This window comes from Spermophilus citellus (assembly GCF_964194105.1).
Source record: "Spermophilus citellus genome assembly, contig: SCAFFOLD_149, whole genome shotgun sequence".
Taxonomy (NCBI): Eukaryota; Metazoa; Chordata; class Mammalia; order Rodentia; family Sciuridae; genus Spermophilus; species Spermophilus citellus.
This window is the reverse complement of record NW_027673076.1, coordinates 403455-430971: the sequence shown is the minus strand read 5'-3', so window position 1 is coordinate 430971 and position 27517 is coordinate 403455. Positions and strand designations below refer to the sequence as shown.

Below are 27517 nucleotides of genomic sequence, written 5' to 3'. Positions count from 1 at the left end.
ACGTCACGGTGAGCGGTCGGCGCTGGGGGTGTCCAAGGGCTGTTAACGTCGCTGCCATGGGCAAAAGAGACCGGGCGGACCGCGGTGAGAGGAGGCACGGGCGCGGTGTGTCTTTTCCGTTCCTGTCGGCCCCGCTCTCACTGTTCGGTGTCAGAGCTGCCCGGGGTGTATTGGCTGCGGTCGAGCCCGCGCGTACACCTTGTCCCGCGGACCGCCGGGATGGGGAGATGCGGGACCTGGGCCCAGCCCTACCAGCGGCTGTGGGTGGGAGGAGGTTGAGGGACTCGATGCCTGCGGGGTTCAGATGGCTCTTGCTTAGGAGATCGAGGCGCCCGTGAAATGAAGCTGCTTCCAGGTTCCTGCCTGTAGTGCATAGTGAACTGAGATTCCCGCTGGGCTCACTTCTGTGTCGGTATCCGCAGACAAGAAGAAGTCCAAGAAACGGCACTATGAGGATGAAGAGGAAGATGAAGACGATACCCCTGGAAACGACTCTCAGGAGTCAGTCCCCTCGGCGGCCGGGAAGCAGGTGGATGAGGCCGGGACCAAAGTGGATGAATACGGAGCCAAGGACTACAGGCTGCAGATGCCACTGAAGGATGACCACACCTCCAGACCCCTCTGGGTGGTAAGCATGCCTTCTGTCAGGCAGGGCCCAAAGGTCTAGAGTGGCAGCTAAATCTTGGACATTCTCAGACTCCAAAATGTGGGATACAGCCCCTCAGAACCCCCTGGGAGAGGCAACCAGCTGTTTGAACAACTGGTCACACATAGGTCAGCCAAACATGCTTGGGCTTTCTTCATCTCTAACCCTTTCACTTCCACTCCTTCCCTAGTTCTACCTACTACATGTTTGAAAGTACTTTACTGGCCTAATAAATAGCATTTATTCTGTTAACAATTTATTTCATCATTTTTTAGTAGCCAGCTTTTGCTCAACATTAAAATAATCAATGTTCTATACTCAGTTGAAATCTAGCCAAAAAGTAGTTTGAGGATAGCCAGTAATGTGGGGAAGATTTTCCTCTGCAGAACAGTGGGAAACAGATACTAATTTGGGAAACCTCTTCTTCTGTTTTCCCCTGCTCTTCTGTATCTGGTTAAAGTAACAGTACCTACAGTTCTCTGAAGTACTGGTTGCACAAGTATCCCTCATGTCAGGTAGCTTATCCTTTCTTGATAACAATATGGGAAAGAATCTTGAGTTTTTGCATCTCATTAGTTCTCTTGTCTGTTGTGTTGATTTTGTGTTTCTCAGGCTCCTGATGGCCACATCTTCTTGGAAGCTTTCTCTCCAGTTTACAAATATGCCCAAGACTTCCTAGTGGCTATTGCAGAGCCAGTGTGCCGACCAACCCATGTACATGAGTACAAGCTAACTGCCTACTCCTTGTATGCAGCTGTCAGTGTTGGGCTGCAAACCAGTGACATCACTGAGTACCTCAGGAAGCTCAGCAAGACTGGAGTCCCTGATGGAATTATTCAGTTTATTAAGGCAAGTCAGGGCTGAGGCTAGCATTTTTGCCTGCCTTGACAGTGTGGTAATAATGGGGCTAGATGCTATTGATTATCATTCTATGATAGCTATGAAAATGTGCCATTCGTATCTTTTGTGGGAAGCATAATAACTGAACAACCCATTGCTATTCCTGTGGACCCAGTGTTGTACTAACATAGTGGGGGTAGTAATTCAGACATATACTGGCCAGGGTTATTTGGGAAAGCAGCCCAAAATGGGTGATGTGGTGGAATGGATTGTGTCCCCCAAAATTTGTATGTTCAAATCCTGATGCCTATGATTATATTTGTTTCAACCAAATGAAGACCTAAGAGTGTGGCTCTGATCCAATAGGATTAGTATCCTTATTAGGAGACACTAGAGAGCTCTGTCTGCCTCCCTGTTGTATTATACAATGAGAAGGTGGCAGTCTATAAGCCAGAAATAGAACCCTCACCAGAAATTGAATCAGTAGGTACCTTGATTATGAATTTCTAGCCTCCAGAACTCAGAGAAAATAAAATGTTGTTTAAGATACTCACTCTGTGGTATTTTGTTATGGCAGCCTAAGCTGACTGATACAGTTGCCAAACTCCATTTAAGGGTAAATACTTGCATGAGACTCAAGAGTCAATGAGTTCTATTAGGGATAGTAAAAAAGAACTTCAAATATTGAAGTAATGTTTGAGCAGCATTTGAATATGGATGAATGCTATTCAGAAGAGATGAATGGTGACTTTCGTTATCTTTGCCTGATCTAATGGGAATTTGATTCAGATTCCAATTCTGGAGTGGCAGAAAAGGCCATTAGGCATCCACTCCCAGGGAAGCTGGCAGGAACTCTGGAGAGAGTTCTTTTTTCTTGCAAGGTGTCTAGAGAGAGGACTTTTCTGGAAATGTCCTGTATTGGTCCCTGGGGCAATGCAGTGGTGGATCGGAGGGGCAGCAGAGGTAGGCAGCAGCCCAAGGTCTGAGTGGAAGATTTTTATGGCCACCACATAATCTCTGCTGGATTCCTTCCTGAAGGTTGTTGGGAAGCTGAGAGGATTTAAGCTGTATTCCCTAAATTCTAGTTGAAGAAATAGGAACATTGATGGGAAGGCTAGGTGGTTTTATATTTTCTTTATGCAGCAAGTTATTAGTTATTACTAAGTAATTACTAAGTATATACTCCATGCACACTTGCATGCTGGGAGCTATAGTAATATTGTTGTGATAGGATAAACCTCTGGATTAGGATGGGGGCTGTTGGCATGGAGAAGAAAGTAAAATGGGAAACACAGAAAGGGGAGTTTAAGCAGTGTTTTATAAATTAAGAGATGTGGTTGAGAATTAGCTAGGCAGGAGGAAGGTTTTGTCAAAAAGCAGAAGCCAGTGAAAGAAGTTCTGTTTAGGCTTATCTGTTTTAGGATCATACATTGGGTTTTGTTAAAGTAAACCCAGCTGTTCACTTGGTTGGTAGATGGTAAGATTGACCAGTAGAGAATGTTTCTGAATGAGCTGCTCATTGCTAATTTTGCCTGTTGGGTGTGGTGTCTACTTGCAGTTGTGTACAGTCAGCTATGGGAAAGTCAAGCTGGTCCTAAAACACAACAGGTAAGAGATTCTGTGATAGGCCCATCCCAAGGCACTGTCATCCTCCATGCATTAGATAGGAGGAAGGGCTGTGGGCAAGAGCTATTGTGCATGGGCTGTCTGCTCTGTGCAAACATCTCACTCCCCTAAAGCACAGATAAAAAGAACAAGAGATATGGCCCATGCGGGAAATTCATTTGCTGGCCACTGTGTTTCCACTAGTAAGGGAGCTAGGGCTCAGACCCCTGGCTGACTTGACTTCAAAGTAGGGATTTGCCCCCAACCCTCATGTTTTGTCAGAGCCAAGCTGTGATTTGGCAGAGAGTTGTAGGGGGAACAAAAGAGTAAGGAAAGCCATTATGAGGCCACTATTTCCAGACCATTGAATCAAGTGATTAGCAAAGTCTTTTGGAAATGAGGAAGTGGTCAGTAGGTACCTCCTTCCTTTCCTGCTTGTAGGTACTTTGTTGAAAGCTCCCACCCCGATGTCATCCAGCATCTTCTCCAAAATCCAGTGATCCGCGAATGCCGCCTGAGGAATGCTGAGGGGGAGGCCACTGAACTCATCACAGAGACTTTCATAAGCAAATCTGCCGTGCGTGTGTGGGCTCCTGGGTTACCTAGGGTCTGGATGTTTGGGATTTCAGCTCTCTCCTTTACTCTAGCACTGGCAATCTAGCAGCCCAGCCTTTTACTCCCCCTTTGCAACTTTATTTCTTTTTGATTATATTAGGGTCAAATGTTTTGTGCAAGTCCAGAAACCTGCCTTTCTCTTAGCAGATTTCTAAGATGGCAGATAGTGGCAGTGGGCCTTCTACTTCCCAGGTGACAGATCCACAGGGTAAATCTGACATCCCTACGGACTTGTTTGACTTTTATGAGCAAATGGACAAGGATGAAGAAGAAGAAGAATAGACACAGACAGTATCCTTTGAAGTCAAACAGGTTAGTGAATGCCCACTCCTTGCTTCTCCAGTAAATGTGTCCAGCCCTGCGCTAACTTCCTCTGTAATGTGTGTGAGAGAAAGAGATTCCTTTCTGATCCTTAGTTGTATTCCCCATTTTTGTGTCTGTGGGCCATTATGTTATTCTTCCTGATGGAGTTAGAATGTCTTCTTCCTCAGGCTAGAATGCTGTTCCCCACAAGTTCACAGAGACTTTCACAGGCAAATCTGAAGAGATATGAGAAACAGTTGCCGAGAATCCATTTGATTCTAATTAGAGTTCGTTTTGCCAGTGTTACTAGTTTGGATTGCTTTTTGTGCTTTAACCTAATTGTTAGCAAGCAAGATGTGAAATATATTCTCTTGGATAAAATGCCATTTTCTGATCATTGGATTCAATGGAATATGTGTTGTTTTTTCACATACTTTTGTAGTTAACAAGATAATAAAACCTCCTTCATACTGACTCCTCAGGAAATGATTGAGGAGCTCCAGAAACGTTGTATACACCTGGAGTACCCTCTGTTAGCAGAATATGACTTCCGGAATGATTCTGTCAACCCTGATATAAACATTGACCTGAAACCCACAGCTGTCCTCAGACCCTATCAGGAGAAGAGCCTGCGGAAGATGTTTGGGAATGGACGCGCACGATCGGGAGTCATTGTTCTTCCTTGTGGTGAGTGGAACCTGAATGAGGAAGTTGTCCAGGCTTCTCTCTGGACCTGCCAGCTGCCTCCCACTCTCCCTCAGCAGATTTCCCTAAGTCATACCTTTCCAAGGGACAGCTGAGGTTAGGTACTTCCCTATTCATGACTTGGCAAATATTTATTGAGTGCTTACTGTGTGTGGCTCCTTGCTTAAGCCCTAGGGCTATGGAGCTCCTTCAGCTGGGGTACAGACTGATAATAAACAGATCAATTAAGCAATGTATTAAATCTCAGGCAATGATAGAGGACATGAAGAAAACCAGAGCATGCAAAATCGGGCTAATGATGCATGGATTTGTTTGTTCCTGAAGGGCTTTTGATGGTGTGCAAGGCTGAGAAAAGTCAGCAGCAGCAGCAACATTGGCACCTGACCAACCTCACTTATCCTTAAGAATGTCAAGTCCCCATGCACAACTAATTAGAACAAATTAAAAAAAAAAAGTCCTATACTACTAGGTTCTTAACCAGAGGCCACACAGACTCCTCTGGGGACTACCCCCTGCCCCCACCCCACAAAGTCCCTAAGACATGGGTCTCTGCCTTTAGTTTCTGTCTTTTTTTTTTTAACTTCATAGGTTATTTTGATGGTAAAGGAAGAATTTGTGTTGAAAGGAATGTTGATTTTTATCTTGTTCTTTGGGTGGTGGATGATAGTAAACTCATAAGCTTTTAGAATTTCACCTTACTCTGTCTTTTCTAGTATTGTGTACACTTTAAATAAACACATGCTTTTTATAAGTATTTTTTAGTTGTAGTTGGACACAATACCTTTATTTTATTTTTTTAATGTGGTGCTGAGGATAGAACCCAGCACCCTGCACATGATAGGCGAGCACCTTATCACTGAGCCACATCCCCAGCCTCCCTTTATTTTTATGTGTGGTGCTGAGGATTGAACCCAGTGCCTCATGCGTGCTAGGCAAGCACTCTGCTGATGAGTCACAACCCCAGCCCTTTAAATGCATTCTTAAGCCCTGTTTTCTGTATAATAATTAATAGCTGTCATTTTCCAAGTCCTTCCTTTGCAGGATGTATGCTAGATGCACTGTTCCTAACACCAGTGTCTTAAGGCCACTGGCAAGGTACTTCTCCATCTAGTTTTCCTTTCTTTAAAATAGTGCTAACAGGAATATTTCTTCTCAATGTTTGATTTTAAGGTTTCACCATTTAAAGGGGATCTGTGTAAGGTTCTAGAGAAGGGCCCAGCACCCACTGATTTTACTCGTGTGTGTAGAGTGGGCATGCCTCTTTATAAAGAGGAAAGCAAGCTGGAGCAGTACATGCCTCACAAATGTCTGCTATGAGGACCACTATAAAAATTTTGCCTAGATTCCTGTGCTAAAGAGTCCCTGCTCATCCCTGTCCTTCATTTCATCCTGGCTTTTGGTAGGATTATCCCTTGATTTCTTATAGGTGCGGGAAGTCCCTGGTTGGTGTGACTGCTGCGTGCACTGTCAGAAAGCGCTGTCTGGTGCTGGGCTACTCTGCCGTGTCTGTGGAGCAGTGGAAAGCCCAGTTCAAGATGTGGTCCACCATTGATGACAGCCAGATCTGCCGATTCACCTCTGATGCCAAGGACAAGCCCATAGGCTGCTCCATTGCCATTAGCACGTACTCCATGCTGGGCCACACTACCAAGAGGTCCTGGGAGGCTGAGCGAGTCATGGAGTGGCTTAAAACACAGGAATGGGGCCTCATGATCCTGGATGAAGTGCACACTATTCCAGGTAGGCAGGCTGAAGCTGAGCTGTCTGCTGCTCATTGTAAAGACAAAGATTAATTTTCAGTTGTTGGGTTGGGGGAGAACCTGCTATGTTAGTCCATGCAGAAGATGAGGGAGACTTGCTGGCTGGCTTTTAACTAATTCTTAAGCATGGGTAGGTGGGACTGGATGCAGGGGTGTGTACCTTCATAGCTTTCTTAATCACTGACTCAGGGTACTCATCTAGAAAGTAATATTTTCTTCCTTTCTTCATCTTTTTCTTTGTTTTTTAGTTGTGTCCAATACACTAATTGTGTCCAATACCTCTATTTTATGTATTTTTATGTGTTGCTGAGGATTGAGCCAGAACCTCACACAAGCTAGGCAAGTGCTCTACCACTGAGCCACAACCCCAGCCCCCTCTTCATCTTTCTTATTGTTGCAACTCACTTTACCCTTTACCCATTTTTATGGTCCTGTGAAACTGGACCAGGAGCCCTGCCTAGCCCTTGTAATAGTTTTGTGATTTATTTGAAGACTTAATATTTGTCCCTAGTTAATATCTAATAGAAACTCTAGCCATTGTAGTCAATTCCTATTTTCTTCTCTAGCCTCAGGCAACCACTGAACTGCTTTCCAGCTCTATGGATTTGCCTTTTCTGGAAATTTTCATATGAATAGAATCATATATGATACATTTTTTGTGTCTGACTTCTTGTACTTTGCATAATGATTCTTCCATGTAACAACATTTTGGAGAGTTTGTTCCTTTTATTGTTCATAGTCTTCTAGGCAAACCTTTCTCTTTATTTGAAATGGAATTTCACTACGATGCCCACGCATGTGTTGAACTCCTGGGCTTAAGTGATCCGAGACCTCGGTCTCTCATTAGCGGGGGCAAATGGTTTGCACCACCGTGCCTGGCTAGTTAAACCTTTCTTCATAAAACAGATTTCAGGGAGCCCTGAGAAATAAATAAGTCCAAAGTTGAGATTACTCTAATAAAGTGAAATGTGAAGCATACATAGAGCATTCAAAACATTGTTCTTTTTGCTTTTTGAACATTGTTCAGAACATCTGTTTCTTTTTGTGCAGTGAAAGCTCCTCCAGCATCTGGATGTCTGAAGATCCCTACTTGGTCTGTTCACAGCAGACCAGGTAGTGATCCAGATGTCTTTGGGGTGCAAGCATCAGGGCACAGGCCCTGTGGTAAGAAGTTACTTGGCATGTTCAGACAACACAAGGTGGCAGTGCAACTAGAGGAAGAAGAGAGTGGTAGTCAAGGATAGGGCAAGATGGAGGTGTCAGGCCACAGCAGGGACTTTGGCTTGCATCCTGAATACGTGGAAAGCCATGTGAGGGATGGAGCAGAGGGTGACCAAGTTGACTTGCATGTAAAAAGATCACCATGTTAAGCTTCAGTGTGTGAAACAAAAACTTCGAGTTAGACAACCGTGTTATTTCACTGTTATTGTTTTTCAATTGTGTTTTGGTGCATTCTGGTCTCTTTTTCCTCTGATTATTGTTTTTACTTATTTCTGAAATGTCACTAGCCCTACCTTTAATTATGTTGTACCATAAACACAATTCAATTCAACCTTCTGTCTAGAATTTTTTAAAAGTTGAGCCCATGAAGACCTATAAATTGAGTCTTTTAAAATGAATACCCTAAAAAAAATACAAGGGGGAGAAATGAATTACAGTAGAGGGGGTAGAGAGAGAAGAGGGGAGGGGAGGGGAGGGGAGGGGAGGGGGGATAGTAGAGGATAGGAAAGGCAGCAGAATACAACAGACACTAGTATGGCAATATGTAAATCAATGGGGAAGTGTAACTGATGTGATTCTGCAATCCGTATACGGGGTAAAAATGGGAGTTCATAACCCACTTGAATCAAAGTGTGAAATATGATATGTCAAGAACTATGTAATGTTTTGAACAACCAACAATAAAAAAAATAAAATGAATACCCTATACCCTTTTTGAATTTGATAGATGAGAAAGAACTATAACATTCAGAACAAAGGAAGAAAAAATAAGTTGTTAGTTGACCAAAGTGAATCTGATTGGTGGTGTGTGGAAAGGGGAGTTTCTGCCTCAGTCACCCCTAGGTGCTTGATGCTTGGGGCAGAATGATACCTGGGGTTTCATTGCTGTCTTAGGCTATGTTTTCTCCCTGGTTTCTGGGAAGATGGTGGCAAGCTGAGCCCCTGTGGTGTCAAAGGCTGGTGCTAAGTCATCATAAACCTGCATGTGGTAATTAAGCAGTTTAGAAAGTGATCGTGTTAATGTTTTCCTTGTTCCCCCAGCTAAGATGTTCCGAAGGGTGCTCACCATCGTGCAGGCCCACTGTAAGCTGGGTTTGACTGCAACCCTTGTCCGGGAAGATGACAAAATTGTGGACTTAAATTTTCTGATTGGGCCCAAGCTCTATGAAGCCAACTGGATGGAGCTGCAGAACAATGGCTACATCGCTAAAGTCCAGTGTGCTGAGGTAGCTGGGCCTGGTTGGGTGGGTGTCTGAGGGAAGGACTCCTTCTGTGGGCAGGGGGACATGATCAGGTTGATTCCTCATGGCAGATACATAGGTCAGGACGTGGGCTAAACTGCTGCTACCTATTGCAATACCCTCATTCACCCTGTGGGGTGGGCATGTTAACCCATTTCACAAATGAGCGCAGCAGGATCCCTTGTCCTCAGTCACGTGTTCAGTAATTGGTAAAGTCAGGATACTAATGTAGGCCACTGGATCTATACTCCATGAGCATCCTCCTTTTCTGACTGAGTCCCTAAAGTGTTCTGCCTACCTTTACCCTGAGGGGTCCATCAAGGCCACTCCCAGTGTCAAAACCCCAAGAAGACAGATTATGGCCTTAATAATTTTTTATTTAAAAAAGCACATTTTCCCAATATTTTTCTCAAATGAATACTTGCATAGGTATGTGTTAAAAATCCATGTTCAAAGCTAAATATTTTTAGAAGTAACAACAACCAAAAAACCCCTTTCTGGTACTTTAAAATGACTGTCGATCAGTGGTAGAGTAGGGTGGTCTCTGTCCTGAAAGTGTGAGAAGTGTGAGTAACCTGTGAAGATTCTTGCTGTGTTGAAAAAAATCCTCACCCTGTAGTTGTGTCTATGGAATCCCCACCGTCTAAGAACAGGTACTGGGACCTTCAAGGCCTTCTGTTCCTCCCATTTTCATTTCCTTTCTACCTGTCAGTGCCGACTACTATCATGCAGCTTGTATTTGTTATTGTCTTGCTTTCATTTATTACTTTACCTTCTACATATATTTCCCTCAATATATGTTTGCCTGATTTAATTTAAAAAAATTATGTCAGTGGAATTGGGTTATTATGTTTCTCTGTGACTTTTGTCTTTCTCAGCATTTTTATTCTTCACATGATTCTTTATTCCTTTTTGATGGTGCACATATCTGTAGTTCATTCCTTTGAATCACTGTAGTATTCCATTATACAGATATACCACAGTTTAATATATAACAGAATACTACACAGCAATAAAAAAAAGTTTTTGTTTTTTTTTAACATTGATAGATATTTGAGTTGCTAAGTTGTTCTTTTAACAGCTTTTTTGGGTTTTAATTTATACACCAGTAAAATTCATACATTGTTAATGTACAATTCTATGATGTTAGCAATGTAAAGAGCTGTGTACCTATCCTCACAATCCACTTTAAGAAAAATCCCAACACCTCACAAAGTCCCCTTGTGTCTTTTTGGAGTGTATCTCTAACTCCTACTCCTAGCACTGGGCAACCACTAGATTATTTTCTGTCTAAATTTGGAGAATAGATTTTTTTTTGCCATTTGACAATGTTGCTGCTTTTTTTTTCTTTTTTCTATTTCCTAGTGCCCTCTGTAAGAGTTTCTCTATTCACAGTGTGGACTGTGACCTTATAGTGAGCCCCTTCCTGACAGACATATTTTGAAGGAATGTTCTGGGCTGAAAGTTTCTGAATGTTCAGTATATTAGTTGTGTTAGTCAGCTTTTCCTTGCTGAGACAAGATACCAGACACAACTTGAAGGAGAAAGATTTATTTTGGTTCATAGTTTCAGAAGTTTAAGTCCATGATCAACCATTTCCATTGTTGTAGACCTAAGTTGAGGAAGAACATGGCAGAAGGATATGGTAGAAGGAAGCTAATAAACTCTTGGTACCTGGAAGAAGACAGAGACAGAGATAAAGAGAGAATAGGAGGAAAGAGACAAGGAGAGAAAAAAGGACATGTCCCCAGTGACCTACTTCCTCCAACCATGCTCCTCCATTGACAACCATTGGCTTTATTTTTCCTAATAAATTGTTTCCTGCTTATAGTTTCCACCAGTATCCAGTTAAGTAATCAGTAGATTAATCAATCCACTGATAAGGTCAGAGTCCTCTTAATTCAATCACTTCCCCAAAGTTCCACCTCTGAATATTGCTGTACTGGGGACCAAGCCCTCAACACATGAGATCACATCCAAACCATAATATGCTCAGCTGTTTCCCAAAGTGGGTGTTGCAATAATCAGCAGTGATTGATATTTCACATCTCCTTTAACACCGAATAGTGATTTTTTTCTTTTGATTTTTGCTAACCTGTTAAGTGTGAAGTGGTATCCCTTTATGGATTGAATTTATATTTTCCTATTTACTAATGACATATCATGAGCCATTTGTGTTTCATGATTTGTGAAATGTAGAATTTTAAAGATTACACTGTGAAAAAGAACTGCATTGGCTATAAAAAATAGAAACTCATAGAGTCACAAGTAGGATGTGGCCCAGAGGGAAATCAGCAGCACCTGTGGAATTTGAGCTCCACTTGGCGTTGGCTAATAATGTTGTCCCCTAATTCTGCAGGGCTGGCATCATAAAGAATTGGTCTGTCATGATTGTACAGAAGTGGCACTGGCTACGGGAGCTTTATTCCTTATTCTGTCAAACACATGAATTTGAAATTAGTATTATTTTTTATCAGCCTCTGAACTTGCCAGCTTTAGAGTTTTCAGTGAGATTTAGGGTGCAGGCACAAGGATGAATGAAAGCCCCTGATACCACAACAGAATATGGTAGCTTGGCGGCAGAGTGTTTTGTACTCATACCCCTGAGAGTCTAACTAAAGTGCTTCTGGCCCTGCTAGGGTGTTGGGCAAGGGAGGAGTTCTCAGGAGCATTGCTGACTGTGTGAGGTGCGGTCTATGGAGAGGTTCCTAGCATCAATGGTTGGAAATCTGGTTTCCCTCACTTGCACATAGCATGAAAATATTTCCCTGGGTATGATAGTGTTTAAGAATCTTTGTTAAATGATGAACATGAGAGTTCCCAGTTTAACATTATGTATTAGATTTTGTTTAATTTTGTGAATATATTTATAACTATACAGTAATTCCCTCCTTATCCCTGGGAGATTTTTTCTAAGACCCCCAGTGGATGCCAGAAACCTCATATAGTACCAAATCCTGTAACCTCATGCATTTTCCATCTTTGCTAAGCACTTAATGTACTGTGGCTGAAAATTTTACAGTGTGTAAGGTGTAACAGCAAAACCAACAATAATTTCTTCGCTTTTACAATTTCACAGATAAAAGGTTTGAACTTAACACAGCTCTTAGAAACATCAGCATGTGATTTTTTTTCTTTCCCAATAAATTGAGAACGTTTACCTTTTTTACATGCTTCTATTTGACACATCCAAATTGTCAGCATCACTACTCTTGTGCTTTAGGCCATTATTAAGTAAAATAAGGGTTACTTATACAAACACTGAGATATTGGGACAATCAATCTGATAACTGAAATGTCTACCAGATGATTAACAAATGGGTAGTTACATAGTGTGGATAGGCTGGGGAAAGGATATTCACACCCTAGGCAGAGTAGAACAGGTCCATGTGAGATTTCACTGTGCTTCTCAGAACCAGTGTGCAAGTTAAAGTTTGTGGATTATTTATTTCTGAAAATTTCCATTTAATATTTTCAATCTCCCATTGACCATGGGTAACCAAAACCACAATAAGGGAGGACTGCTGTTTTGAGGTATAATTCATGACCATTGGCTTTGTTTTGAAGACTTTTAAAGCTAATTCTGCTACATGAAAGGAGCTTCAGAGTCTCCAATCATGTGATGTCTAAACTTGCAAAATGACCCTTTTTCTTTTTTCTTTTTTTGAGAGAGAGAGAGAGAATTTTTTTAATATTTATTTTTTTAGTTTTCGGTGGACACAACATCTTTATTTTATTTTTATGTGGTGCTGAGGATCGAACCCAGCGCCCCGCGCATGCCAGGCAAGCGCATTACCACTTGAGCCACATCCCCAGCCCGACCCTTTTTCTTATTTGCATCCAGGTTTGGTGCCCAATGTCTCCTGAGTTTTACCGGGAATATGTGGCAATCAAAACTAAGAAACGAATCTTGCTGTACACCATGAACCCCAACAAGTTCAGAGCTTGCCAGTTTCTGATCAAGTTTCATGAAAGGAGGAATGACAAGATTATTGTTTTTGCTGACAACGTGTTTGCCTTGAAGGAATATGCCATTCGACTGAACAAGTAAGAATTGAAACCTTGGAGTTTCCTCCAGACCAGTTTATCTTCCCCACTGAGAGGAGCAAAGGTGCCTATTTCTTGGGATCTGTAGGTCTGGTTCTCTGCCCCTGGTCCCAGGAGCCAGGCAAGACAGAGAAGCAGGTGGTCAGAGTTGGAGGTTAGAACATATAGGAAGGTGGAGCTTGTTTACCCTGACCTCAGAGAATAGGGGCCATAGAGTTGTGCAGTGCTGGGTGGGCACTGTCTCAGATCTAGGCTCCAAGTGTGCATGGGAATTGGTGTCTGGAGTTTCAGGCCAAGTGACCACTGTAGTTGGAAGTTAAGGCCAGACTGTATGGTTCAGGGGCAAGGAAGGAAGGCAGGATGGGCTGGGTCAGCATTCTAGGTGTGGATTAGTATCTGAACCAGAACTTTTTGGGAACTGCTCCCTGAACATCCTCACCAAATCACAACCCACACCTACACTTAACATCCTTGCGTGGCAAAATTCCTGCCAAGTAAGAAAGAGGAGGCCTGTGTTTCTTCCTGCCACAAAAGGACGAGGTTCTCTTTGGAGACAGGTCCTTAATTCTTTTTGTGGTGGTGGATAGAGGAGAACGAATATAGACCAGCTTCTTCCTAGAAAGCTGTGTGCTAGGAGTCCTGTATCTATGTATGATTCAATCTTCACCTCAGCCATATGAGGTATTATTGTATGGATTGGAAAATAGGCATAGAAAAATTAAGATTTCTCAAGTTTCTAAAATTGTACTTTTTTTAGATTTAGAAAAGGTATTTTTTTATCCAAGTTAACATTTAGATTATTATGAAAAACAATAGTTCTCTGTACCTCTGTTTCTACCTTGTTCTCTGAAGGCAGCCACTTTTAATATTTATTTTTTTTCCCTTCATTTACCTTCTTACTTCTAAGTAGTTTATGCAGCAATTTCTGGATTATCAATGGCAGGAATTGCCTACTACCTTGCTACTATAGGAGTTGAGGGTGTAGTTTTTTTATAAACACCACTTTCCACCCCACCTCTTTGTTTTCTCTCCCACCATGCTCCCAATATGGTAATGGCACAAGTTTGGGATTAAATTAAAATTCAGTGTTATGTCATTTTGACTGTATAAGTATTGTTCAGATGGAGATATGTAAATGTACTATGATTATGTTTTCTTTTATTTGTTTAGTTGTTGCTTTTGTGTAGTTTTCTGTACACTTGATTACTCTTCTCCAGACGTTTCACATAACCAGAAGCTCCCTCTCAATAGTGCCAGGTAATCTCTAAGTTCTGGTTTTTCTCTTTACCTGGTCAGATTCATTATTCCTCTTCCGCCTCTGTTCTGGCTTGCTTGTTACCTAGGACTAGGGATACCAGCAGATGTCATCTTGGGCTTCCCTTGGACATAACCCTGGGCCTCACCTTTTTAATTGTGTTGAACCTCTATGTCCTAGTCTCAGGTCTCCTCTTTCTTAGTCACTTATTTTGTTGGAGCAAATGCTCCATTAGATTCTTGAGGTTTTTAAGACTTAGAGTGCTTGTATATGTCTTTACTCAACTCCTTCAGTAGTTTGGCTGGTCCTTGGTATTTATTTACATTGAAGCTTCTTGTGTGGCTGCTCAGGAGTCTGGTGCCATCCAGTTCCTCTGTTTGCAGTCTGTTGTGGTCTTTGTGTTTCCTTCTTCTATTAGATAGGATGATCTTTCCCTCTCTTTTTTTCTCTTTTTAAATTTCAAAATGCTATGACTAGTTCAGTATTTTTTCTTTCATTGTAATGGACATTCATTAGGCCCTTTCAGTATGGAAACTTGTGTCCTTCAGTTCTGAGAGTTTTTTCTCCTTTTCTTTGCTAATCATCATCTCTTTGTTTTTTGTTTTTAGAATCCCTATTGGTCAGATGTTAGATCTTCTGAACCACTTCACCCATTTTCATATCTTTTTCCTCATATTTTTATCCCTTCTTCTAACACATCTATTGGAACTTTTATTAATTTCTGAGAGGTTTTTATTTTGAGGTAGTGTTTTGCTAAGTTGTAGAGACTCGCCACAGTCTTCTGAGTCACTGGTATTATAGTTGTGCACTACTGTGCTTGGTAACAAGAGTTCTTTTTTTTTTCTCAAGTACTTATTTTTTAGTTGTAGGTGGACACAATACCTTTATTTTATTTTTATGTAGTGCAGAGGATCGAACCCAGTGCCTCACACATGCTAGGCAAGTGCTCTACCTCTGAGCCATAACCCCAGCACACAAGAGTTCTTTATTAATAACTTTTTTTTTAAAGAGAGAGAGAATTTTTTTTTTTTAGTTTTCGGTGGACACAACATATTTATTTTATTTTTATGTGGTGCTGAGTTTCGAACCCAACGCCCCGTGCATGCCAGGCAAGCGCGCCACCACTTGAGCCACATCCCCAGCCCTATTAATAACTTTTAATAACAGAGGTAGCCAACTGTGTATCTCTCATGTGTAATGGAATGAGAATTAAAAATTTTGCTAATAACTTTTTTTTTCTTTTTTTCTTTTTGCTTGAGTATAATGTCTTCTTATTTCGAGCTATGAAAGCCTTTGAAGCTTCCTTCTGTTTTCTTGCACTCTCTTTTTGGGGTTTTTTTTTTTTTTTTTGCTTTGATTCTTTTAACTTCTGTCTTTTTTCAGAGTTTTGTAATCTGTGGCCGCATTTTCTTATTTGAGAGTCAGTCACTAAAAAGGTGACAATCCATTCTGTATGTCTTAGTGGACATGGACCTCCCTACAGAATGATCAGGCAGGCACCTGGCTGTTTTATCCAGAGATTGATAAGATATAAGTCAGTATCTCTAGGTCTTTTCTTGGGGTCTAATCTTTTCTCTGGAAGGAAATTTTCCAACCCCTGGGTACCAGTGTGTGGGAATAGAGGAAATGGGGTTGTGAAGTCTTAGCCTTGAGGAGATGCTTTAACCTTCATGCTTCACTTTCTGTCTCGCTTTTGCCCTCAACTCTGCTGATGTCCTGAGTATAGACCTTCCTTTTTCAGATCCTGGAAAGGAAGGCTTCGCCTGAAGCCTGCTGTGGGAATCATGCCAGCTGTGGGGCTGAGTCTCTGCTCCTTATTCATACTCCCAGGCCTCTACCACGCAGCCTGCGCAGTGGTTTCATTAATGAGGTTCTAGGCATAAAGTTAGTTAGAAGAGATCGAAATAAAACACACAGACCAGGGGCTGGGGATGTGGCTCAAGCAGTAGCGCGCTCGCCTGGCATGCGTGCGGCCCGGGTTCGATCCTCAGCACCACATACCAACAAAGATGTTGTGTCCGCCGAGAACTAAAAATAAATAAATAAATATTTAAAAAAAAAAAAAAAACACACAGACCAGTTACCTTATTTATATTGCAAGGTCCGAGACTGCTCACCTCTCTGGCTCCCACCTCTAGCCGCCCAGCAGGGCAGCGAGGATTACTCAGGGCTAGCAGGAGAGAGAGAGAGTGAACACGCCTGGGAGTAGCCCTTTACTGGGCAACAAGAGATTCAGGGGAGAATTCCATCCAATGAATGTTGAGGGGGAGCTGCACTCCAAGGTCAGGGTCAGTGATTGGGTCCCCGGGGTCAGTGGTCAGGCACACGGATGGGCTCTCTCATCAGGAAAGGGTCGGGAAAGCTTCGACAGAGCCAAAGCGCCTCAGGCCCTTAACGGGAGTCACCCAATCACGTGTTAGAATGGCTTCCCACACAGGCCTGCTGTCTGCCATTCTGCTTGCCACCTCGCCTTCCAGCACAAGTGGGCACCAGTTCTTGAACTCTTCTGTGTTTTGCACAGAAAATTGGCTTGTTCTCTGTTGACTTTCCCTCCTGCAAGCCCAGCTTCTGCTTTTCCTAATCTGTTAGCTCAGTCACTGTACCAGCATCCATCTGCTTTTCAGCTTCCAAGATGTTACCCACTGCTCTCATCTGCTGTTATTTCTTCTGTTCTTGTTGTGGGTTTTTGTCCTTTTAGCCCTTTATTGTCAAATTAGTGTCAGTTCAAGAGCAGCAGCAGGATAGTGCTTCTGTTTACTATGTCATATTTAATAAGTATATTCCTCTACCCCCCTCAGTGCTCATCTGGAGACTTCTTCAGGTGGCCTCCCCACACCTATTTTGAAACACCCAAGGCTTGCTTGTGACTGCAGCCATTTGAGCCTGTGGGCAGAGATGTTAATTTGCCTGGAGCTGGTGCTGGCAGTGCTAAACCAGCCTGACAGAGGGAGAAGTAGCCAACTGTGGCTTTCTCATGTGTAATGGAATAATTACAAATTTTGCTAATAACTCTCTTTTTAAATTTTTTTAATATCTGGCTTTTAAATGTAGAAAGGGGTCAGGCACGGTGGTATACACCTATAATCCTAGTCGCTCGGGAGGCTGAGACAGGAGGATCACAGAGTTCAAAGCCAGCCTTAGCAACTGGTGAGGTGCTAAGCAACTCAGTGAGACCCTGTCTATAAATAAGATACCAAATAGGGCTGGGGATGTGGCTCAGTGGTCAAGTGCCCCTGAGTTCAATCCTTATTACTCCACCACCACCACCAAAAAAAGGGGCTGGGTTTGACTTGGTGGTTAAGTGCCCCTGGGTTTAATGGCCTGCTACCAAAAAAAAAAAGTCAAAACGTTCTTTGTTTGTCCTGTTTTCTTGAATTTGAAATGATTCTGCGAATTCATTCTTAACTTACGATGGACAACCTGATGTGTCCAGTGGTGGTAAAAGGGGTTCTTCCAGCTTTAAAGAAAGGAATGGGGTCACCGCACAGTTGCAGGAGACACTGTTGAGGGTATATGCAGTGTGAGATAATGTGGAGTGTCATCTGTGGAGACACACTTTGATTTGGGTACTAGCTCCTCTTTATGGGAGTTGCATGACCTCAGTAAAGTACTTCACCTCTCTGAACCTCCTTTTATTTCTTGGTCACTTGGAGCTACCACAGGGATTTCTAATGCCTGGCATCTCACAAGGGTTCTCCAAATGTTTGGTTCTTTTCCTGGAGTGTGGTTACCCTTTAGGTATTCCAGTTCCTGTATGGGGGAAACCTTCAGATACTGAAGAACTCACCATTGTGTGAGAAGTTTTTTTCCTGGTGGTGGAGGAATAGTAAAAGAACCCCCTAAAAATCTGGGTGTGAGGAGACAAACTTCTTTTTTAAAAAATTATTTTAAATTCATTTATTTATTTATTTACTTATTTTGAGGGGTGCTGGGGATTGAACCCAAGAGCACTGAGCTACATCTCCAGTCCTTTTTATTCTGAGACAGGGTCTCACTAAGTTGCTGAAGCTGGCCTCAAACTTGCAGTCCTCCTGCCTCAGCCCCATGGGTAGGTCACTAGAACTACATGCTTGTGCCACCACTTTGAGCAAGACTGATTTGTGGCTTCCCAAGCTTTTTTCCATGACACACGGAAAATGATGGATTGTGTGGTACCCTGATACTCTCTATGTCAGGTGAGGCAGCTTATGTCTAGGTTATCCTGTGGCAGTCAGCCTGGGTGTGCAGCTGTCCCAGGTTCTGCCCAGCCTCTGTGTGGCTGAGGGGTTTGTCCTCAGGTACATCTGAGATCATCTTGTAGTGTATTGTTGGGTATTGAGTAGCACTGCACAGAGTGGCAAAAGCAGTGCATCCTGTGTCCTTACCAGGCACTGTCCTGGACACCATTGGGCCTGGCCATGAGATAGCCACATCTGGGCTCCATTCCCTTGGGCTCCTGTTTTTTCATTTCTTTTTGATACCAGGGAATGAACCCAGGGCACTCAGGGAATGAACCCAGGGCACTCAACGACTGAACCACAACCCCAGCCCTTTTTTGTATTTTATTTAGAGACAGGGTCTTGCTAAATTGCTTCATGCCTCACTAAGTTGCTAAGGCTGGCTTTGAACTTCCAGTTCTTCTGTGCCAGCCTCAGTAAGTTGCTAAGGCTGGCTTTGAACTTTCAGTTCTCCTGCGTCAGCCTCCTTAGCTGCTGGGATTATAGATATGCACCATCTCACCCAGCTCTGGCCCTGAACCTTTTGTGTAGATTGAGGAACACGAACCTTAACCTTTTTAATTCTGATGGATATTGGCAATGATGAGTGGGTTATTTTTTATTTTTTTAAGTAGTACTAGCTCAGTGCTTGATATAAGTAGGCCCTGGATCTTTATTCCTGTCTTCTTTGTGCTTGTTATCATCATCATTACTGTTGTTAGGGTTTTGGAGAAGCTATGGAAACTGACTACCAGCACATTCCCATATAGAAGACAAGGATATGACCATCCTAGGTGCCATAGGCAATGACTAGTGAGGTTCCCAGAGGCTTGTGCCCTTGAGCAAGGAGCTAGAAACTGAAGAGAAACTTTATTTGGTATTCTGTGAGTGCAGTGGGGAAAAGGTTGAAGGGCCCTTTTCTACTTTCTGCTCATTTCTTGGAGGTTGTTTGTGACATTGGAGAATGTTGTGTTCAGCCTTTGTTTGGATGTAGAATTGTTTCTTTGCTGCTTCTCTTAGGCTTCATGAAATCGAAGCTCATCTTTACCTAGAGTGACAGATGTTGGAGGAGGAAAAACTATAGTAGGAAATAAATAAGTCAAAAAGGGAATCTTGATGAGGGTGGTGGGCCTGGGCCTAGAAGCAGAGGGGGACGGGCTGGGGCTCTTGGGGGAGACTGGCAGGGGTGGGTCTCTAGCTAGTTGTTGTCATGGATCTTCTCATATCCCAGTGGACATGACCTAGGGCTTCCTCTCAGAGAAGACCTTGCTTAAGCTTATTTTTTCCATCTGCTATGTTTTCAGGATAACTGAGGTATGATTCTGTAATTTTTCTAACACATCTGTGTTCTTCTTTAGACCCTATATCTATGGGCCTACATCCCAGGGAGAAAGGATGCAAATTCTTCAGAATTTCAAGCACAACCCCAAAATCAACACCATCTTTATATCCAAGGTTTGTGTGGCACATGGAATAGTGGGGGATCCTAGCTCCCAATCCCAGAGGCCTAGGGAGTATACTCTTTCCTGGACAGTCAGTTCATGTTTATCAAAAGATATTCCCTTGTGCATTTTTATTCCTACATGCCCAGGGTCTGGGATCATTAGGATTTTCATGTGTCATCTATAAAGGCTCTTCACTTAGCAGAGATTCTTCCTACCTCTTCTTGGGATGTAGGAATTTTAGATTGTATTTCCTAGGAAAGGAACTAAAGTTCTTTCCTACTATCAGAAGCTGTGGTCTGATGGTTTAAAAGTCATTCAGATGAAGACAGACCTAAAACCCGGAAGTGCATTTTCTCTGTAGGGTGATCCTAGATAGGAAAGTGAGCATTAGACCCTGCTTGTGGCCCTTTGGTGGTCAACTTCCCAAGTTGGACATCCTGCCCATAATTAGAATCCCGTGCTGGGCAGCAGCCCAGGCCACATTGTCTCGTAGGTGCTGCTGCTGGTCTCAGTGATTATCAGATGATTTTGACCTATTTCTATAGCCACAGAAACAAGAAAATTGATTTGGGTACTAGCTCCTCTTCATAGGAGTTGCATGACCTCAGTAAAGTACTTCACCTCTGAAGAAAATTGACTTGAGTCTGTGTTATCTTTGCATGTATCACTGTGAGCCTTGCTGAGCCACAGTAATTTTTTGGTGCTGTTAGAACCCACAAGATCCTAGAGAGGCAGACCCTTCAGGGGGGGTCCACCACTTCACTTTTCTCTGTATCAGAAGGACCTTTGTATGGAGAGGAGAGTGTTTTTTTAAATGATCTACAGAGCAGATTTAAATTTTAAGCCAGGGCTAGGGATGTGACTCAATGGTAGAATACAGTTTAACAAGCCCAATGCCCTGGGCTCCATTCCCAGCATACAAAAATAAATAAGTAAAATTTAAAATTCTGAACCAGTTGATTTTGTGTGTGTGTGTGTGTATGTGTGTGTGTGTGTGTGTGTGTGTGTGTGTGTGTGTGTGTGATGTAAAAACCTTCCTAAACTTACAGCTGCTTCATTTCTATAGGTAGGTGACACATCATTTGATCTTCCAGAAGCCAATGTCCTCATTCAGATCTCATCCCATGGTGGCTCCAGGCGGCAGGAGGCCCAGAGGCTAGGACGGGTGCTTCGAGCCAAAAAAGGTAACGGCAGCTTTTCCTCCTCTGCTGTGGGTGGAGAAGAGTCTCCTCTGGAACCACTTTGGTTAAGGAAGGGAGGGATGAGCCACAAATGTGTTCAGTGCCTCAATCTTTGTCCTAGGACCAGAAAGACCCTGAAGAGAGGCAATCCCAAAGCAAGGTTCAACAGCCACATGGTCCTCGCTTTTCATACCATGGGAGTGAACATGGGGATGTTTTCCATGGCAGTGGCTTGCAGTTCACATGAGTGTGCTCTCAGCTAAGCAGTCTTAGTGAGGGGGCTTCCTGTGTGTATTGACTGCAGCAGAAGGACCCAGACCTGAGCCATGGGCATGGCAGGGACAGATGTTGCTGAGGTGTGGCTGCCTCTTTCCTACTGGGACCAGGCACATCCTGAGACAAGGAAATAGGCCCTGTCCTCAGGGAATTTTCTTATCAAACCAGGAAGCACCTGAACTACTAGGATATTTGAAAATGAAAGATTAGTGGACATAAGTTGGAATTATATTGTATTTAAGAATGTTTAAGGCAGCTGGTTGATTATATAATAAATAAAAGCAAGGCAGATAGTCAAAGTAGCATGGACTGAGCTCCAGATTAGCTATGTAACCTTACGTACATTATTAGCCCCTCTGAACCTTGGTTTTTCCATCCAAAGTGGGGGTGATTGTGCTGTCTTGCTGGACTGTTGTAGGAATGAGCCTATAAAACAGAATATAGTAGGATGCTTGATAAACTTTTATTAACTGAATATAGTCTGTTAGCAAATGTGAAAATAACTCATTCCTTATTCCTTATTCTTTCTCTCACATACAAAAAAAGCAAAGCTAATTTGAAAACACCTTTGAATTTGATTAGAATTGTATTTTCTCAGTCAAAATATTTTGGCATAAGATATCTAGCCCTTTGGAATAGTGGGGGATCCTAGCACCCAAACCCAGAGGCCTAGGGAGTATACTCTTTCCTGGACAGTCAGCTCTTCTAAGAGAAACCATTGAATTCAAAGGCAGTATACAGATTCTTAACCTCCTGATATTTGAACTCTGAAGCAGAAATGTTCAGATTTTCCTGAAGAATCAGATGTTTCAGGCCTTAGTATTTTCTGTCCTGGTTTCTGTCCTCATTGTCCCTGGTTAGAGGTTTTCTCTCTGAACTGCTGTTTTGTTGGCTTGTTTTTAACCAGGGATTTAAGCAACTGTGATCCTCTTAAAGTATACCGTTCAGTGACTTTTTTAGCATATTCACAAAGTTGTGCAGCCATACCACAACATACACTTAGAATATTCTCTTCACCCCCAAAAAGAAGCCCTTATCTGTTACCAGTAATTCCTCATTTCCCTTGCTCCCAATCCCTCAGCCCTAGGCAACCACTAATCTACTTTTGTCTCTATTTTCCTATTCTGGATGTTTCATTAAAAGATCACACTGGGTTCCTCTGTGACTCACTTCTTTCACTTAGCATAATGTTTTTAAAAGGATTACTCAGGGGCTGGAGTTGTAACTCAGTGGCAGAGTGCTTGACTAGCATGTGTGAGGCACTGGGTTCAATTCTCAGCACCACATATAAGTAAAAAATAAAATAAAGGTCCATTGACAATGAAAAAAATAATTTTTTAAAAAAGGATTACCCATATGTATCAGTACTTCATTCTCTTTTTGTTGCCAATTAATATTCCACTTATGAACATACCATATTTTATTTATCTGTTGATGGACATTTGGGTGATTTCTGATATTTGCCTCTTAGTGCTACTGTGAAATTCACATACAAATTTTTGTATGGATGTTTTCAGTTCTCTTGGATATATACTTAGTAGAAATTGCTGGATCATGTGGTAATAACACTGTGTTTAACATTTTGAGGAACTTTTTCCAAAGCACCACTATACAGTACATGAAAGCTCCATTTTCTTCATATCCTTGACAACAGTTGTGATTATCTGTCTGATTCTACCATCCTGTTGGAGACGAGATGACATCTCACTGTGTTTTTTTTTGTTTTTGGTACTGGGGATTGAATTCAGAGGCACTTGACCACTGAGCTACATCCCCAGCCCTATTTTGTATTTTATTTAGAGACAGGGTCTCACTGAGTTCCTTAGTGCCTTGCTTTTTGCTGAGGCTGGCTTTGAACTTATGATCCTCTTGCCTCAGCCTCCGGAGCTGCTGGGATTACAGGAATGTGCTACATGCCTGGCTCTCATTGTGTTTTTTTTTTTAATAATTTTTTTAGTTGTATTTGGACATAATACCTTTATTCTATTTATTTATTTTTTTAATATGGTGCTGAGGATTGAACCCAGTGCCTCGCATGTGCTGATTGAACCCAGTGCCTTGTATGTGCTACGCGAGTGCTCTACCACTGAGCCACAACTTCAGTCCTCTCATTGTGGTTTTGATTTGCATTTCCCTGATTAATGGTGTTGATGTGTTCCTTGGCCGTTTGTGTATTGTCTTTAGAGAAATGTCTGTTCAGATCCTTTGCCCATTTTATAGTTGGCTTATCTGTCTTACTGAGTTGTGATAGTTCTTGATATATTTTAGATGCAAGGACCCTATTAGATATGTGCTTTGCAGGTATTTGTGGATTCTTTTTTAGTTTCTTATAGTGCTCAATAGAGGCACAAAAGGCTTTAATTCTGATGAAGTCCCATGGGGAAAAGTCCAAGTTTTTCTGCCTTGCCTGTAGAAGTTTCTCATTGTGGTGCTTCCTTCCAAGCCTGGGACTTAAAGCTCCTCGCATTCTAACATTCTTCTTCCCTACTTTCTGTCACCTTCTCCCTGCAGGGATGGTTGCAGAGGAGTACAATGCCGTCTTCTACTCACTGGTATCCCAGGACACACAGGAAATGGCTTACTCTACCAAGCGACAGAGATTCTTGGTAGATCAAGGTTATAGTTTCAAGGTATGTATCCACTAGGTCTCTGGCTAGACCATGACCAAAGCCTTTCTGGTATTCTGGCCTCCAGGAGAAGTGGGGGCACCAGCCTGAGACAGACCTCAGGTAGGCAGAGAGCCTTAGGGTATTAGAGGCTTTGCCTCAAACTCCTTTGTGCACAAACTACTGGAGACAGCATTCTGATGTTGGTGGGATATATGGGAAATGTGGTAGCTTGTCCACAGTGAGGTGCCTAGGCTCTGTGGCCAGCCCTGTACAAGAGTGAGCCTCTTGGGGTTCCTTTCTCAGACTGGTGCCACTTCTGTTGCCTAGGATTGTCTTTACTTTCTCAGCTGATAAGCCCCAGCATCTTCCCAGATATTGGAACCATCTATATCATAAACTGGGTCTTTAAATAACTTGGGAATTACTAAAGCTTTGGCTAATTTTCATTGGCTGGGGTAATTTGCTTTCTTTCCCATTGACATAACTTGTAAGTTTGTGTTAGGATTTAGTGTCCCAAAGGGTTTTATTTTGGGGGGGGTGGTGGAGGGTTCTGGAAGCAGGGGGAAAAAATTCCTCTTGGTGATAAGGATGAAACCCAGATCCTCATGCATGCCAAGCATGTCCTGTACCACTGAGCTGTACCCCCGGCCTTCAGTCGTGTCTCTTAGTGTGTTGGAGAGTTCCCATGTTTAGCCTTAGAGGACAAGATTGTCTGGCTTCTCTTTTAGCCAGGGGCAATGACACTTTTCAGACCTCTTAGGCTTGACTAGAGGACAGGACACCTTGGGTTTTGATCCCAATTTTTTAGAAGATTTGCATCGTGACCCAACCCCCTCATCCATGCTGATAGTAGCACTCATAACTCTTGGTCCTTGCAGCACCTCAGGGTAACAGGAATGCCAACTCAGAAAGAAAACTCTGATTCTTTGAAAGGCTAGCCTGGCAGGTACATGTACATATGATATCTATGTTGACCAACCTACCTTTGTTCAGAGCAGCCAGTAAGAGTTCCCTGGGTTGTGTGACCTTGAGCCATTGTGCCAGGGCAGATATGTCCCACTGATTGTAGTCTGGATGTCTGGCCACCTAAAGGACTAAAATCCTTATTTCTAGAAGTTTTCCTTTTACATTATGCAGAAAATTGGAGTGTGTGTGGGGGTTGTGGGGAGGTAAGGGTTTATCTTTATGTAATCAGCCCAGGCTTTCTGCAGGTTTAGGTAAGTCTCATAGTAAGTTATCCCTATAGATGTGAAAACCCAGTTTCCATCATACTGTCATCTTGTTTTTTTAGAGAATATCTGTCCAAAAAATTCTCACTTCCTGAAATTATTAAGTGCTTTCCTGCTGGAAGCCCTGGGTGCCAAGCATAGCAGGGTGGAGGATCCTTGTCAAAGGGCACAACTTTAGTTGTTTTCCCTTCCTTACCTGGTTCAATATGGGAAGACTACTGAGGGACTACAGTTACTAGGGTTCCTGTTGATCTTCTATGTGAGATTATTAAATGCTCTGCACTGGGAGCAGAGATTCCTCTGTAATTCCTTCATCTCTGTCTTGGAGTCATTAATGTAGCTGTTACAGGCAGCTCTGAAGCTGGTCTCTAGAACACCAGAGAGGAGCCTCTCCATTGGCCACCTGGCCGGCTGTGTCTATGGGAAGGAAGCGACAAGAAGTGGACTTGGGAGAAGGCTGAGTGGTGCCAAGGGAAGATAACTGAAAGGGACGCATCTGCTTTTGAATTTGCAGGTGATCACAAAGCTTGCTGGCATGGAGGAAGAAGAGTTGGCATTTTCCACAAAGGAGGAGCAACAGCAGTTCCTACAGAAAGTCCTGGCGGCCACTGACCTGGATGCGGAGGAGGAGGTAGTGGCAGGAGAGTTTGGCTCCAAGTCCAGCCAGGTGAGCCAGTGGGTGAGGCTGGAGTATGGCCACTTACATATGCACACATTCTTGGGGGCAGGGGTTGGGGGGTTTGGAGACAAACTTGGAAGAAAAAAAAAACTTGGAGAAGAGGATAATAGAAACAACTCCGATTAATCTTGTGGTGCACATCCCTTCCTGAATATATGTTGTCCAACATGGCTGAACTCTCAGTGGCTGTGATTCATCTCCTGCTTGTTCTTCTAACAGTCTGGCAGGAGCATTTGTTAGTATATTGGTGTTGGAGCCCAGGAAGGTGAACAGGTGACTCCAGACTCTGCCTCTCAGTCTGTGGGGGCAGAGGTTGAGGTGGCAGTGACAGGACAGTGCCTGTTGTTGGCCTTGGGCAAGTCAGCTCGCTTTTGGTTTCCTCCATAGTGATAGAGCTGACCTTCTACTCTGGGAGATGGGTCTGAGGATCAGTTTGTATGGTAGCTTCAGCATGTATTTTGAAAAATTTAGAGTTCTTTTTAAATTTACTAAGTGCCTGCTTCATTCCCAGGTAAGTGTAATGTGTTATGATTAATGAGAGCATTGTCATGGAGAATTGTTATTAGGCCCTTTCAAGGAGAGAAGGGCAATTGAGTCAGATGCTGTTGAAATTCAATTAGTATTAAAGCCAAAATGTGACAAGTGGCTGTAACAAGGTAGGAAGGAAGCACCTCTCATCTGAGCTGGTGCTGCCCTTCCTTCAGCTTAAGATGTCCCCCTGCCAGAGGTTTGCAGCTTACACTGAGACCCAGAAAAGCTTGGTCTCCGTGGTTCTCACTGGCTCTAAGGTGAGGCCCTAACCTTGAAGTCAGTGCTTGGCTGCATATTTCCCCTGTAACATGGATTCAATGGTGTGCTGGGCTCTGGGCCAAGCCCCTGACCTCTGTGATTTCTGTTTATACCTCATCCATCAGGGCAGATGTGGTTATCTCCATTTTACAGATGTGTTCATTGAGGCATGGACTTTCAGTACTTGCCTGACGTCTCCCAGTGAGAGGTGGGGCCATGAATCAATCCCAGGGCTTTTGGCTTTTTCCTTGATTCAGAGTTTTTTGTGATATCTCAGCGAGATTTAAAATAAACTGTTGAAGTTGTCATTAAGGAAAGCAGTGTAGCATTCTAATTAAGAACAAGAGTCTCAAGCCTGATTGCCTGTGTTCAAGTCCCATTTCCTTAGGAGCTGTGTGATCTTAGACAAGTTACTCAATCTTTAGGCCTCCATTTCCTTTTCTGTAAAATGAGGTTTATAATGATTATAAGGACTACATGAGGTCATACATGTAAAATGCTCAGAACGATGCCTGAGACACAGTGACCAGTAAACATTGTTTAAAAATAATAAAGTATATTGAATTTGATTATAAATTTATTAAATGAGTCTTTTCTCTTGGAGAATAACTGTAGCTTGGGTTCTCCTCTGCCTCGCAGGCATCCCGGCGCTTTGGCACCATGAGCTCTATGTCCGGGGCTGATGACACCGTGTACATGGAGTACCACTCATCCCGAAGCAAAGCTTCCACTAAGCATGTGCACCCGCTTTTCAAGCGCTTTCGGAAATGATACCTACCCAGGTTACTTGGTTGAAGACTGGGTGCTTGGTCCCAGCATTGGAAAGGGATTTTTCAGTGTAACATCTTCTCTCCATGTCTATGTACTTTACTGTA

General features: G+C 42.8%; 1 protein-coding gene across 1 annotated transcript; it reads left to right on the top strand.

The window, feature by feature from the left end:
* LOC308640150 (general transcription and DNA repair factor IIH helicase/translocase subunit XPB-like) lies at positions 1 to 27517 on the top strand. Its single transcript, XM_081312162.1, is given in 16 exon segments — positions 1 to 84; positions 423 to 628; positions 1259 to 1495; positions 3045 to 3094; positions 3533 to 3668; positions 3854 to 3985; positions 3989 to 4018; positions 4492 to 4700; positions 6141 to 6454; positions 8737 to 8921; positions 12781 to 12983; positions 19793 to 19889; positions 20946 to 21063; positions 23848 to 23966; positions 25689 to 25841; positions 27282 to 27517. Coding segments are annotated over 16 exon segments (2349 nt in total). The 5' UTR covers positions 1 to 56; the 3' UTR covers positions 27414 to 27517.